This window comes from Notolabrus celidotus, chromosome 11, assembly GCF_009762535.1.
Source record: "Notolabrus celidotus isolate fNotCel1 chromosome 11, fNotCel1.pri, whole genome shotgun sequence".
In the NCBI taxonomy this organism is placed as follows: domain Eukaryota; kingdom Metazoa; phylum Chordata; class Actinopteri; order Labriformes; family Labridae; genus Notolabrus; species Notolabrus celidotus.
Window position 1 is genome coordinate 14,292,498 of NC_048282.1, and position 16,653 is coordinate 14,309,150.

General features: G+C 37.1%; 1 protein-coding gene across 1 annotated transcript; it reads right to left on the reverse strand.

Moving 5' to 3' along the window:
* Window positions 1-5,293: 5,293 nt before the first annotated feature.
* On the reverse strand, window positions 5,294-10,908 carry LOC117822157 (taste receptor type 1 member 1-like). The gene is made up of 6 exons (XM_034696829.1): window positions 10,727-10,908; window positions 10,282-10,597; window positions 8,862-9,587; window positions 8,522-8,728; window positions 8,238-8,358; window positions 5,294-6,222 (listed from the first exon to the last, which is right to left on the reverse strand). Exons 1-6 carry the CDS (start codon window positions 10,906-10,908, stop codon window positions 5,294-5,296), a joined length of 2,481 nt encoding a protein of 826 aa, XP_034552720.1.
* Between the last annotated feature and the right edge of the window lie 5,745 nt (window positions 10,909-16,653).

Here is a 16,653-nt window from a genome sequence, read left to right on the forward strand (position 1 = left end):
TGTTTGTGCTTTAAAAATCTGATGAACAGTAGATCGTAATGGAGATTTGCCTCTGCTTTTATCAAGTCATAGACACAGGTGGTAGCTATTCATTTCCATGAATTTGGGAGTACATTAGGTGTCATAAATTGAAACTTATTAATGCTCGGAGGGGAACACACAAATCAGTATGCAAAATTCATCTAAACTGCCGCTGCAGAATACCACACAGTGTTCAACAATCATCATGGGTAAGTATGCTTCTATCATGAATAAGCCTGGTAAAAGAAAAATATAGAAGATTCCTCCTCAAGTTAAAATTATAAATTCACTTAAAGTTTTACTCCATACCATCCCCTGGTTTAAAGAATTCAAATATCTCAAAGAAAAGGAGAAGAAGAACATTTATTTTGGAATTACTTGATTGTGATGTTAAGCAACTCAAATGTTGAAAACACAGGAAGCTCACATTAAAATAACAATAGATTCAAAAGAAAAACAATATTATGTTGACTGTGATCAAATGTGTGAGAATATCTTTGCCATGATCAGATCTTTAAAGTACGCCTGTCATGTGTTGGTCATCATATCCTGGTTTCTGAAATCTGGATGTGCCACCCTTAGTGGAAACCAGGAAACTGCCTCATTTGAACACAATATCCAGGTTTCTATACACTTTTTGATGGTACTAACTGAAGTGGCTGAGATTTTACGAGGTTGAATAACATTAGCACACAGATTACAAAAATTGTCATGATCTGTGTTCACACAGTTGCCTTATCGTTGGCACAGGCAACATTTTATAAGCATTTCAACAGCATTCAGTCTTTTCATCATCTAATTCAGTTCAGATGATGTTTGTTTAATGTGGCCAATTAAATTTAACCTCTCTACTTATGTAACTTAACATGCATACTAAATATAACATGGCTGGGTTTGAAATGGGCACTCCAGAGAGGCTGAATCTTGCAGAAGTTTCCTGTATATAAAATTGCAAAGAATTGGAGGATTGTATCAACAATTGTACATAATATTATTAAAAGATTCAGGGAATGTGAAGAAAACTCTATTTAAAATGGACAAGGCAGATAACTGATACTGAATAGTTGTGATCTTTGGGGCCTCAGGTGGCATCATATTGAAAAAAACAGAGATGACTCTGCAGTGGAAATCCCAACATGGGCCTAACATCCAAAAACCCTTGTCTGGAAACACAGTTTGTTGCTGCATCCAAAAATGCAGGTTAAAACTATATCATGCAAAGAGGAAACAATCAACATTTTACTCAGCTTCCCATCTTTTATGGAATTGGGGTTGTAAAAACAAAATCAGGAGAACAGGTAAACAGGATAAAACTCTAGCTAACCAAATAATGCACACATAACACACTGTCCATACAGTAATAGGTGTAGTTGGGTAGGTTTTGAATCTTTTTTTTATACAGAAGAAGATTAACCTAGTTATGAAATTTGAATGATGGACAGATTTCTCTCAAATGGTCACAATGTCAAATAGTGAAACGTGCCCGTCTTCCAGCCTCAAAGCTTTGTCATTGTAAAGATGATGCTTAATGAAGCATTTTACTTGGTACATCAAGTTTTCAACACAACTGTAGCAGAGAATGCTTTGTCACCAAACTGCCTTTTGAAGAAAGTTACACTATGAGAACAATCTGAAGTATGAGCTTGAAATATCATACAGGACAGAGTCACAAGCAAATGCACACAAATTAAATGAATTCATGCCTGCATCTCTGATGTATGCTCCAAGGCAATTTCCTCTCCCAAATGATCCCTGCACTATTTAACTTTGGACCACACAGGTAATTTGAAGTATGAAAATTTGCAATCACTCAGCCCATGAGAGAGACAAATGGCAATGACCCTCACCAGAATTTGAATACAGGCAACCTGCTGGTGTGAGAGCGGAAGTCCCTGCTCTGCTCGGCAGTAGGTATAGGCCCATGTCAAGTAAGAGATACTGAGACCTATTCAAGTTGCTAAAAAATAATGTGGTTTAGCTGGCTTTAACCAAGACTCCAAATTATAACCAAACATCCCTAATAAAACACAAAATTAAGGCAAATAAAAATGTGTATTAAGTTCAAACACACCCAATTTTTACTGGCTTTATCCTGAAAAATCTATACTGACATACTTTTACTTTACAATCAACCGACATATCCAAAAAGTGTTTCACTCTTGGTGACAAGCCCCAGCTGTTGGCAGGGATGAAACATATGATGCATTTCCACCAAGTGGTCCGTTATGGATCAGTACAGTTTTGTACTGTAAACCCTGAGTTTGCTTTTGTTTTGGCCTGTAACATCTACGTAACAGCTTGTGTGTTATGGCATGTATGTTAACAGATCAGTCATTCTACTACTGTGAGTTAGGAGAGATATACTCCAGTAAGATCTCTCCTTCCCCCTCTGATTGCAGTGTTTCTAGCTACACATTAAGAGTCAGCTTAGACTGCTGGGGGAACTGACACACTGGGATCCTATCTCTCTCTTCTCTCTGCCTATCACTAACTTTAACTCTTCCTGTCTCATTAAAGTTACTAACCATAGACCTCTCTGGAGTCCCTGAGCTCCCTTGTCTTGTAGGTTCCTCTGAGTCGCTGCCATAGAAGGTCTGCTGCTGTGGATGTTCCAGACTCCAGCTGCTACAACTACTCCTCTTCATCTCCCTCTATCCCTCTTTCTAACTCAGGCAACTCGATTCAGGCAGATCACTGTCCAACATGAGCCTGGTTCTGCTCGAGGTTTCTACCTGTTAAAAGGAAGTTTACCGCTTTCTTTGTGAAACAAAAAGCATCACAGTATCTAATGGCCCACTGGTGCATGTCAGATGATTGAGGGATCCACAGGGTTATCAGATGAGACACCTTCTTTAGCTGGACAGCACCTGCCAGGACATTGTCACGTTAGAAAGAGGCTGTCTTCTTGATGTAAGTTTATGAAATTGGACATTCTGCCAAGTCTGATTTTAGGGTAGATGTTATGGATTTTTTCCACATCATCTCTAATAGTAATAAGCACTAGACCACCCCCTTTTTATTATTATTATTATTATTATTATTATTATTATTATTATTATTATTATTATTTTTATATATTTTTTTTATTATTTAATTTTTGTCTTTTTTGTTCCCTTTTTCTTGAACTGTGTTATTTTTTTTTTTTTTGGGGGGGGGGTTGTTTTGTGTTTGGGTTATTTTATTGTTATGTCATTTTTCATTTAATGTATGTAACACTATGGAGAAAAAAATGCAATGTACTTGAAAGTACAATGATCTGTAAAGTTGAAATTTTTTTCCATGCAATAAAATAATAAAAAAATAAAGAAAAAAGAAAGAGACTGTTTTCTGAGCACAATGTGCCTTTGAAATTGAGACTATTAGCTTTGAACAGTGGAATGACCTAAAGAAGCAAATATTAAACCTTAAGGAAGTATTATGGGAAAGTCTTTGGTGCTTGGACTCTACAGAGGGTTAGGAGAGAAAAGGAAAAAGATGACATCAATATGATGGATTAACAATGATGATGTGTTGTAGTACTCTTTAGAATATATAACCTGCTGCTGATGCCTGCCGGAAAATATGACTCTATAGAATATCACTCTATCTAACAGTTTAGCTCCAAGTCCTAATCCTCGACACAAATCCTATCTTAATGTTAAATGATACACTTCTTACACCTCTTTATTATTTAAACTCTGTGTAGGAGTACAGACAAACTCAAGCCAAGTCAAGGAAATTTTTTGTCAAACTCATTTTATTTTTAGAGTCCAGTATAACACATAACACACAATACATAACACACTAAGGGTCTTTACAAGTTGTGACCCATATGGTAGGTCCGGAAAAAAATGGGGATCCCTCTCCCATGTATGTTATGTGTGAAATACAAACAAAACAAATACATTAAAAATAAATTATGATGGGAAAATGTCAGGAAAATGTTTTTTCTATCAAGAAATATGAATCAGGAGGGGATTTTGCTGCATTAATTATCACCACCACTGATAACTGGAATGAAGAAAGGCCACATAAAACACAGCATCAAAGTAAGGGCTGACATTATATAATAGTCTGGATATTAGTCATAGTGAGTTAGATAATGTTTCTGTTGAACTTTTTTCAGAGCATAGCTGTGTTTAAGAATCACACACAAGTACAGTAAGTATGATACACATGTTAGATTTCACATGTTCATTGAATGATGTTTACTGAAAAACTGTACTGAATATACATTGATATATGGAATTGTACAGGAACTTAAATAAATGACTTTGTGTTTTACCATGTGTAAAGGTTGTAAAAAAACACATTACCTGATAATATTGAATGTTGTAGAGACTACACTGAATCTCACAGATTTCAACATTACAAGCAAATGGTGTTGCTAACTTGGTTTTGTACTGAAAGCAGAGATGCATATTTTCCTCAAACATAAGGTGAGATCAATTCACAACTTGGAGAAAGACAGAGATGAAGAGGATTCAGACCCTGAATTGTTACTTTTCTACTCTGAAAGGACAACAAAATAGACTTTTGATGAAAAAGTTAAAGAGGCATGAACGATAAAGTGGCTCACAGTCAGTTGGTGGACCCCACATTGCTGCTAAGTGGCATTGTAATGGCAATTTCTTGTTCAGGCTATGGTGTCAGCATGATAGATGAAATAAACTCATGGAGCGACAAATGATTGTCTTTTGTCAAGTTTTATTATCAGCGTTCTTTGCAAAGAGGGAGAAAACAAGTGAACTTCACTCAGTCGAAGTCAGATGTCTTCTGCCCCCAGAAATGTGAGTTCAAACAGTATATAGAAAATAATCAAAACAGGTGTGGTACATTGACAGGAAGAGTCTTACAAAAAGGGTAATATCCTGTGGTCTAACAAAGATCATTGATGGGTAGAATACAGGATCTGTAAAAGAAGGAGTTATGGGAATACAGGAAACCTTACTTCTTATCAAACAAAAGCCTTCTGTGTATGACCTCGGAGAACTGCACCTGCAACAGTTCCTATCAGTCTTACAGAAGCACAGAGAAACACAAAGCACAGCAGTTTATTCATTCATTTTCCACCACAGCATATCCAGTGATGTGTTTATGTGTACAAAACAGATTAGTTAATACTGATGGACACTTCACATATCATCTTCTAGCATCAATATGCATGTCTGTGAATGCTATATACATTGTAAAAGCACTTGGAGTGGTTAGAGGACTAGAAAAGCACTATATGATCTATTTACAATAATCATCTGTTTTTCTGTCTGTAGAGAAACATATTTACTAAAGGCATCTACTGGCTTATTGTTTTGGTGTAACTCTGAATGAGACCTTGGAAGTACTGCTGTGTGTTTTTGTGAGGTTGAAAAATGATGATGTAGCACTTTGGGAGGAAATACCACAACAGGAAGGAATAAAGACTGGAGAGTACTGCCAGAGCATTAAGAGTTTGGATGTACTTGCCACGGTAAAGCACCTGTATGGTAGCAAAGATGATCCAGGTGAGGATCAGCAGGAGCAGGCAGAAGGTTATTGCTTTGGCTTCATTGTAATTTTTAGGGAGGTCTTTCCCCATGTAGGAGAAAATGAAGCAAAGAGAGCCCAAAGACACAAGTACAATTGCTGAACCAGAGAATGCATCAAATTTAGTTTCGCAGCTTAGTATGATTTCTTCTGGATACCAAACTGTTTCATTGTAGGGCTTTGGGGGAGAATGAGAATAGCCAATAAGAAGAGCAAAAGCCTGAGTAACAAATGCCACAGTGATGATCAGCCATTGGCCGTGATATTTCATCCACCAACTGTAGAGCCTTGGGAACTTGGCAGCCATTTTGAAAATGCAAACTATTTGAAAAGAGCGCACAACGAAACAGGCAAGACAAACAGTGTAAAACAAAATAAATGGCAAAGACCTCAAAGTACAAAAGGAAGCTGTTGGCTTACCAAAGTAAAAGAACACACTGAGACTACACAGACTGAGGCAGCCTAAAATGAGGAAGCACATTGGTCCCCCAGCAGATCTGACAATAGGGGTGTTGTAGTTGATGACAAAGAGAGCAGACATAGCTAGTGTGAGACCATCCAAGGCCCAGGACCCGGCTATGATGAGTATGGCCCCGATGTCAGTGAATGGGACATACTCCACTGAACGCAGATTGCATGATGTACTTCCTTCTGTGGACCATTCTGTCTCCTTACAGCTGATGCAATTGTAGGGATCCTCTGGTTGACATGGAAAAACATAGATTGTCAATAAAGTTAAGGTCTCCTTAAATAAAGACTAGCAAATCCAAGGAAGTAGTGTTACGTGTCTAATCTTTTATGTTGTTAAGTAATGTCAATTTTATGTATGTGGCCTAGTATTACAAATCCCCATATTTCCAGAAATGTGGCCTTTTCAGTGAGATAAGAGCGTGCTCACATTCCATGTCCTGCAGAAATTTCTGCCAAGATTTTACATTAGACTAAATGGGGTAGTTGGTCAAGTTTCTGTGACATTTGGGCAACTACAAGATAAAGGATCCATTATTTTGCTATGATAAGCCACTTGACACAAGCAGCACAATATTTACTTCATTTCGTATGTGGACTGAAGTTTGTGATTTTTGTGGCAGTTTTTCCAGAAGATTTATTAGATAATTTCAACAGCTTCTTCATTCTAGTGATTCCACGGCTCATTATGAGTCTAAACATTCCTTGAATACACACTAATGGAAAAATGCCTTTTAGGGCTGAAAAACCTAAAAACTAAACTTAAAATAACAAAAAAAGATGTGAAAAAATTGAAATGGTATGAAAAATGTTGAATGATGGTAAAAAAAAAAAAAGCCTAAAGTCTTGTGAACATTTCAAAGGTTTAATGAAGTCACTATGTACTGTAAATGAAAAACAAACAAACCTAGAAAATACAATTTCTGAGGAAATTAATGTTGCATGCTGAATAGCTTGTGCTAAACTTCTGGGAGAAGTCACATTGGAGAGAAACAGTTTACAGCAATAATAGATACTTATTATAATGCTAGATACTTATACTTAATACAAGTACTTAAAGGGTTGTCTCTGTTTGATAAATTTATTCCCACTAAGCCATATGAATAATATAAAATCTTATGTTCCCTTAGGAAAGCGTGCACTATTCTTAAGTCGGGGGTCATGGCTGACAGGAAACGGTCCAGTGATACAAAATTTAAAGCTGCCATCAGGAACTATCAGTTTGTGTTGATCTTGGCGACCCCTTGTGGACAAATATTTACATCTTAGCTCTTTGCTGATTTTTTTCTTGTACAGTGTGACACATGCCAAGTCAGTCATTATCAGTTAAAAAAAATGGTAAAGTGCTATATTTGAACAGATGCACCTTCCCACGGACCCTTAGGTCATTGAGAGGCATCAGTAATAATATCAAACTGTTTCACAACCCATTAAATGTAAAATGTAAAAAAAATTTGTGTTAGGGGGAATCTGCCATCAGTTTAAATGCTTAAAGCTCCTGTGAGGATTTTTTTGCTGGATATTAAACAAACTGAAACTAACATTGATGCCTCTTTATGACCTTTAAAATAGAAGATTGACTATTTCTTTATATAGTAGCTCCTTTTGTAGTTTGAAACAGTGGCTGCGTGGGTTTCAGATAAAGTGTTTCACTACATCAGCTGAAAGACTCCTTTTTTTGTATTTTCATTTTTCCCAGCAAATGTTATGCATGAGTGATACATTCGGGTGCTGAAAGAAAGGATGAGATTAAAAAAACAACCAAAAAAACAAAAAACACTACGTACACATATAAAAGACAAGATCGGTAAAGGCTGCTTTGTTCAAGGGGGTCACTTGACAACTTGACTCAAATCAAAAGTTCCTGACAGGTACTTTGAGTGGGAACAGCTACTAAGTCAACTATACCTTTTTTCAAGTTTCAGCCTATGGTCATTTTGTAAGGTTCACAGCCTGTCTGTGCATTTGACAGAAGAGTTTCTTTACTTTTTACATGGTTAGCATCAATTTTAGAGGCTTCTTGTTCAGCCACAGCTTTGATAACAAAAATGATTAAAAAAAAGTTTTATCTTTGCATATATGTTTATTGTCCTCAATGTTTTTTATCATTTCATCAATAACTCAATAAGATCTGTTTCCTCATTATTTGACACAGAAGCAACATCATGTTGCGTTATATTTAACATCAAAACAGGAAAGACAGCACTGCTTCTACTTATTATCACCTCATGTGTGAAATACTTTACCTGTGCTATTGATATAAGTTCCATTTGGACAGATTTCACAGGTGAAGCAGCATTGATGGATTCCAGTTTGCTCTTTAACGTAACCTGCAGAACATTCTTTGGAACACAGGGAAGTAGGCACCTGTACAAGAAAGTTTTTCAACAACAAGAGAAATTATATCTATCAATCTATTGATCTATCAATCCTGCAACCACAAACACCAAAACCAAAACATTCCCACATTGTGCACCACACAAACTCCTGAAATACATTGTGGAATAGGTATTGAAATAAATCAACTTACACCGTCATTTGTATTCCACTTGATTTTGCTGTTGTTGATGAAGAAATCTGTAGAGGGGTGAAAATGGTAAAAGCCAATCTCCTCTGCATCACCAGTCTGGTTCCAGAAAACTATTGCGAGGGGGCCGTACTTGGGGTCACCATTTTCATCAAACTTAATATCTTGATTTAAAAGTGTAAAGTTTGACTTCTTCAGCTCTTCTAGGACCTAATGAGGGCACACAAAGTCCATTCATTACTCACATGTGTGTACAATCTACTTATAAGATACTAATTACAAAGTTGTTGGTAATTTCCTAATAGGGAGGAATTAACATACTGTAACTTACTTGAATACTTACCATATAAGGGTATACTGTGACATTGTGATTACATCGGTCAGTCCCACATTGCAAGGTATTATGCAAAGCATGCGCAATGGCATATACAGCAGAGTAAACAGCAAAGGAAAAAGATGGGTCCACAGAAAGGATTTCTTCTGTACTAACATTGCTGCATTTGCATACCTGATTACAAAACATTTTTTGTTTTGGATTTTGGCAATGACTCTGGCTTTTAGTAGAATAAATAAAATCATTGAACCCAGGTATCATCATGACTGGTTGAGACACCCCAAGTACAGTTCCAATATTTTGGATTCCTTTCTCCTTAGGGAGCCTCTTGTTTAAGGACCATCCATCATCTGCTATCCAAACCTTGTTGGTGATATTCAGCTGTATTGCTGACATAATGAGAGCTTCAGCAGTCAGTTTTGGGGCAAAAACAATAATGGTGTTAATCCTCTGTGCCTGTATCTGTGTGAATATTTGAAGATAATCTGTATTGCTGCTGAGACCTTTGGTGTACGCCAGACAGATCTTTGTGTCCTTGATCCTTTTCCTGAACATTTCCAGTCCATCAATACCAAAATCATTATCACTGTTGAGGAAAGCCACCCAGCGCCAGTTGAAGTGTTGCAGAATAGTAACAATCACTTCTATGACATCTTTATTGGGATGCACTGTTCGTAGGAAAGAGGGGAACTTTGCTTTTTCTGAGAAGACAGAACTGGAAGATCCATAACTGACCTGCAAAAACAGAATAACATTTTTAAAAGTGTGTAGAATGAAATACAATTCTGAACTGAATTTATTTACTTTTTAATAGAGCACAGCAAATAATTACATGTTTTCCTATCATTGGTCATTACCCGACTTTCTTACTAAACCACCCTCGTATTGAGCACTTGATTCTGATTGGTTATAAATTCTTAATAGTGTGAGTACCTGCCTTAGGACTTCGGATGAAATTTAGCTATTGTGCTAACTCCGGCATATTTACATTGAGGCATACTGTTGAAACGTTGATTAATGTGCATTGTCCTGATCAAATAAACTCAAATTAAATTCAATAGTGAGAGCAACACCAGAGTCAAGTGCAGAGTGAGATGCTGCAGTTGTTTTCTACAACTGTTGGGAATTTCAACATTTAAACGCTAATGTCTTGACGTGAATGAAAATGTTTACTTTGATTTATAATTTTTTTAAGTCATTGTTTTGGGTATTTTTGCCTTTCAGCTTGTTTGTATCTTTAGTTGGCAGTCTGGTAATAAGCAGGATAATGTGTTGTCAGCAGATGATTGTGGGAAATGGAATCCTTTCATATTGTGCATGAATCATCTCTCATCCTGTTTGGATTCTATTTGCACAATCACCCTCTCACTATACATAATCCCTTACTCATGTCTGGAATTTTCCTTCAAACAGTGGTAATAAAATGTACCATAGGAATGAAATCAGCCATGAACCATGGGGTTACAGTCAGAGCCTGAGTGCTTGTAAAAGGTCCAACCACTGCTATCACTTTGGACACATCAGAAATATTTGTTTGTTGCTTTTGAGGTTCAACCCACGGTTGAATCAGTCCATTGACTGAGATAAGGTTGAAAACTTCTGGAAAGTTTTGTGCATCTGAGCAGTGATCAAACATCTCATAGCCGAGGGATATATCAGGCAGGAGGCTGGTTGAGTTATTGATTTCCTCCACAGAGAATCTCATCAACTGAAACCTCCGATAATTTGGCAGAAGGAAGGGTTGACTGGGGAGAGATGAAGAAAAGGGCAGCAGACACTGTTTTTAACTTCTTAATATCAGAATATTTCTGGAAGCATAACTGACCGTATGAATATACAGATTCAAACCCCCAAAATTAACAAGTAAGACTCACCTGGAGCAGTCAACAGCTTCTGGTCTGTCATTGTAAACATGGATACTGACATGATGAATATCAAAAAGTCCACCTATCAAATAATCTCCATCCAGATGAAACTCTGAAGCTGGTATAGTGCGTTGAGCCAGAGCATGAATAAGTGATCCAAAGAAGTACAGAAAAGCAAAAAAATGTTCCATTTTTGGATTTGACTGTCTTTAGTTCACTGGATGACACTGGTTAAGTGTCAATGATCCTTTCAATGCATTTGGGAATGACATACCTATAAATGGTTGGAGGAGAATTTACAAATCAGTATGCAAAAGCATCTTGGCTTTTGATACTGCACAATTTCCTGTTGATATGCACACACTTACAAACATAAACACAAACACACATACAAAAATAAACACATACATACATACACCTTACGTTTTCTTTTTATAATCCTTAAAAAAAACAATCATTGCCATGACCTTGTTGCCCGTTATAAACAATTAAGAGTAACCACTACGCACAACGCACAAAATACCACCATATGTTATTCAGCAGTAAAAATTTTAGAAATATATACAGCCTACCTTTTTCGCTGTAAAGAACATGGGATGTTAGTTACTTATTTTTTTCTGCCAATACTGTCCACATGTCCAGAGTTTGAAATAATGAATGAAGTTACACTGCTGTGCATGGTGTGTGTATATCTCCACGTTTGTAAATCTGGACAGTCACTTTGGCTTACTGTGCAGAGGTATTGTTTCAGTGCATGTAACTTCAACCAGACTGTAATGCACTTTGTGCCATGCGCTCTAGACCGTGCATTTGAGTTTGTTTAAGAAGGGCCCTTGTTGTCTTTCTACAGTCAAATCAACCACATGCAAAATGTCTGTCCCCATTTACTTTCAGAAATATAAAGTGAGAAAACAATATGATCTGTGACGTGTTATCATCTGTGTTTGTGTGTGCTTTATGAATTCCTTCCATGGAACTTCACTTTATGTAGTATGCCATTACTGATGTTATAAATGTTTTAAACCGAAGAGATAAATAGGACCTGCTTGAGCCATCACAGTCAATCCATGCTCTCGTCATGGAGTTGTGGAGAGCTCTGCTCCCCGGGACCTTGAGTCCTCGGGTTGAGACTGCTACTGGTGCTTCAGGCAGCGAACTCGAGCATCAGTTGCTAATGGAGAAGCTACAGAGCTCTTAGTTAGTTAGTTAGTAAGATCATTACCACCAAGCATCTGTCTTTGATGTACACTGTTTCTCTCCACATCAGTCCATGATTACACTAATTTACATTACTTTCAGAACACAACCTTTTCTCTTGACTGGTGCTTTTTTTTTTTTTTCAATCATTTGGGCCTTACCATGATTTGACATATGCACTCGGTTAGACAAGCTTGAGAAACAAAGATTGCCGACTCTGAATGAGCAAACTTTTCTGTAAAATCACTGAAAGGTTCAGAGCTTATATGTGATGCAGTTCTAGCAAAAACTTTACTTTGAAACTAACCCAGAACCTAACATTTTCTGTACAGGTGTAAAGAGTAAGAACTAAGACAATGCTACAGTGATTGAACATCTTTTGTTAAGAAAGGACAACCACAAATCATCTTTCACACAAGCAAAACATTTCATGACATATTATTGGAAAAATAATTATATAATGACTTTATCAACTACAGACTTTATGAAGAACATTTTCTGCTGTTGGAGGGAATGTTTACAGATTGATTTGCCTTTCAAAAAGTTGTAACCCCTATGCTGACCCTGATCTGGCTGAGCAGAAGTTGTGAGATCACACAGGATACAGTCATGAGTGAATATACACACACATTTAATTAATTCAAACGAGAATCCTTGGTTTATGCTTAAAGGCCACCTGCTCACACAAATAATCCTTGCATGGCTTAACAATGGACCACATATTTGAAAAAGGGAAAATATGTAATCACCCAACATGCCAGGGCTGAATGGTCATGAGTCCAACCAAGATTTGAATCCAGGTATCCTCCTGTGGAGAGGGGGGAAACTCATTGTTCTGCTCTGTTTGGCACATTAAGTGTCTTCTTATTAAGTAAAAGCATGTTGAGTCTCCTTTACAAATGCTCAGGCTCAGTTTTAGGTTGATTGCAAATAGAGTGTACTGATAAGTGAGATGCCATTGCCAAGCTGTTTTGAACATACCCCTGCTCAAGTACACTTTAAACATACCGTTATTACTCTAATGTAATCAGAAGTCACAGAAACAAAGTGAACTTTTTCAATCTTCAGGCAACACTTACAGTAACACTTGTAAAATGTTACAATCCTCAAACTTCTAGTGGGAGGTCACTTTTCTTGATATAAGACTGCATTTTCTTCTAATGAGTGATCATACCTCAGACAGTGTGGTGTGAGAGGTCTATTTCAGAAACTGTACCTACAGTATACAGCAGGTTAAATTTGTCCAGACACTGAAAGCACTTTGTTCTACAGGTCACTTTCACCCAATCATACGTGCATTTATACATGAAACTTTAACTTAATAATATAACTTTACTTAGAACAGACTAGATGAAGTGGTTTGCCCAAAGACACTTTCGAGGGTGCATCAAAAAGTCCCCATCACCTTGACCTTTTGCATATCCTATTGACTATCAGTAGGCCAATGTTAATATTATTTGTTATGCAAATGAGCGGCAGTGGTGAGCCAAGTCATCCTGAGCAGACGCTGACACGACACCAATATGTTTGTATCTAAGGTGCACGGATTCCAATTTTGTACACGGAATTTCAATTCATACAAATATTTGGTGTATAATTTACAATAGATCTGAACTTCATTTGTTGACCAAGTTACAGCTCTTTCACTTGAATCAAAGTAGAACAAGAAGTCTTGTAATTTCGTGATTGTAAATGTCGGTTTGTTAAAAGTCCAGTACACACAGGTCAAAATAAATCCTTTCATGTTCAGAGTTCAGAATTTCAATTTTTTTATCTAAGTTCACAGGTTTAAAAAAAAGGAAAAAATAACTAATTCATGTTAATTTATTTGTTTATCCACCAGTAGCTCTTTTTCAGTAGGGCCTCCAATGTTTCTATACCAAGCCCTCAATCATTGCCATTCCCCAAACCAAATGCTTGTAACACACGACTGTGTGTATGGGTTCATCAACCTAATGACCACACGTGTCCACAGTGACCTTCTCTTTATTTTCTCACACAATGGTTCAACACAAATCTACTTCTGCACCAGGAAGTGTTTTAATACACGGCAGGAGCCTTGTCCTGCTCCTCCAGCTCTCCCCGTCTCTCTCCCTGCAGGTAGAGGAGAGCAATCAATCAACAGTTTTCACCTGGGTCAGATAACCCTGGCACTGCTCCAACAACCCCCTCCCACACATCTCTCCCCTGCAGCTGAGCCTACACCATGCCCCACCACCACCATGCTGTACCGTATTCTACTATAGAATCATAAACTTACAGATTCAGATATTAAGTGTTAAGGCCAAGAAAAACACATCCTTGTGATAATATGTTTTACCACTTAAACAATATGCAACAAAGCAGGACAACTCAAAACAGACCAGTTTCAAATCTGCATTATTCAGCATGCATATTTTTTCATCCTCTTAAATGCCAAAAAAAATTATTAATATTAAATAAGTGAATAAGTTTCTCTCATTTTATTTGAGTTTTTCATCTTCCATACTTGTTTACCCAGAATGAAAAAATAAACTTGAATATTTAGATGCAGCATTTAGATTGAGCAAACCAATCGTACTTCCTCTTTAGGTGTAAAAGCCTGACACGAGCGAAAATTTTCTCGTGCAGTATTTAGCCTTCACATTTTTACGTCAATACCTGGCTGAACGCTCTGATTTAAACATCCGTATACACATCCAAATTTTGCTTCTGAAATGAGCATGTGTGATGATCCCTTACAATCAAAGAAGTAGGACGAAACACAAATAAACACAAAATATAGAATAGAATAGAATGCCTTTATTGTCATTGCAACAAGTACAATGAAATTGAAAGGTGCAGTCCTCATTAGGTTCCATTTAAAAGAGACAGAAAAAAACAACAATCAAGGGATAAAAAGTAATAAATACAGGAATAAAAAAACCCTGTCATACACAAACAACATACAAATCAAATCACGGAGTCTTATTATTGCACAGTTTCTTATGTTATTCTCTGTTCCCATAAAACTGCATGCATGTAAATCAACACATTTCTGTCCAAAGATCTTGCCCCACAATAAGTCCCTAAACAGATAATACTAATCCAATCTTCCAATTAAACTGTTAATTTATTTCATTTTTTTGCATTGAAGTGCAATTGAATCCCAAAGTTGGCATCACCAGGACAGTTTTTCCATGCCTAGATATTTGATTCCCATTTTTCTAGAGCCACTGGAGAAGGAAGGGTAGTGTTGTATTTTTGAACAGCTTTTTGCACTCAGCAGCAGCATGTACTCGCAAACCCATCTGTGGTTGGTGCTTCCAAATAATTATCCACTTCAATTTTTTCTTGAAGTCTATTGGTTTTGTTAAATCTGAAAAATGATGCTGCTGTCTTTCTTGTCAATGTCACCACTAGACCTTGACCTTCAGAGCTGTTTGCTTCTGACTCATCAGAGTTAACATTTTGAAATACCCATCTGACATCATTCTGTACTGCGGGCTGTTCTCTTCATCTTCCACTCAGTCAAGCTTGTATAATGACAGCATAACTAACAATATGTGTTCCTTCTTCTTAGGAAAGCCTCCCAGTCTTGTTCTCAGTGACTGTATGATGTTCTGTATGAGGGGACAGCATGCTGCCAGGCCTTGTGTAGCAGTAGGCTTTGTGCTCTTATCAAACTGACCTAAGAATCTCTGGGCATGATAAACTGTGCTCATAGATTTGTAAACTGTGGGAACAGATTTACAAATGGAAACATTTTATCTCACCACCTGAGAGCTGGGGGGCCCCACAAATCTGCAAAACTCGAATTTGCAATATCAGTTTTAGCAGAAATTGTGTCAGTAAAATCTAAATTCAGATCATATGAACTGCCTGATTTGATTAATTCAACATTTGAATTTTTGTTGTTGCATTGTTAGCTCTCCGTTTTCGGTTAATCAGTGTTTGAGCAGCATCTAATGAAATCTGTGTGAAAATGGCTAAATGGGAAAAGACATAATCTATTTTTTTAAAACTTATTTAACAGCTCTAATCAATAGATACGTTTGTAATTTGACGTCTCTCTGGATTTTCTCTATAGCCAGCGCTTTGAGTTTAATGATCATTTAAATACCCAGACATGCCAACAGGATCAGTTGGAATCTAATGATCAAACATACACTTTGTTTTCTTTACTTTCAAAATGTTCCACACACTTAGTTGAGATTCATACAGTAAAAAAGTTTGGAGTTAAACAGCAGTCCAAATAAATCTTCAACTCGGCCTCAGATAGTGGGGACTCAACTTGGACTTAGACTCAGGCATGGGGGACAAGACTCTGAGTCTTCTTTGATTCTTCTCTGGTGACTCCGCCTGGATTTGAACACTGGGGAATCGAGACTCAGACTCAAGGTTTGGTGACTCTACTACACTTTACCTTTTCCCCAAATCAGGGGCAAAACTGTCACCCTTAAGAAGTTGGTAGAAGTCACATATTTCCACTTACTGTTAATGTTGTTGCATGCTGTTAATTACAAAGTGCTTGCTTCACTGAGGCATGCCGAGATAGTAGACCACATTGTTTACCACCAAGACAGAAACAAAGACAAGTATGACGAGGAGGAGGGTTGCGAATCTATGTCAACTAAGGTTGTATAATATTGTATATTTGTATATTCCAACACTTTTCAATGCCACATGTTGAAACAATATAATATTCATTATTTTGTGCGTTGGTAATATCAAAAGCATCAAAGCATATTACAAAAAAACAATCCACACTCATATTTTAA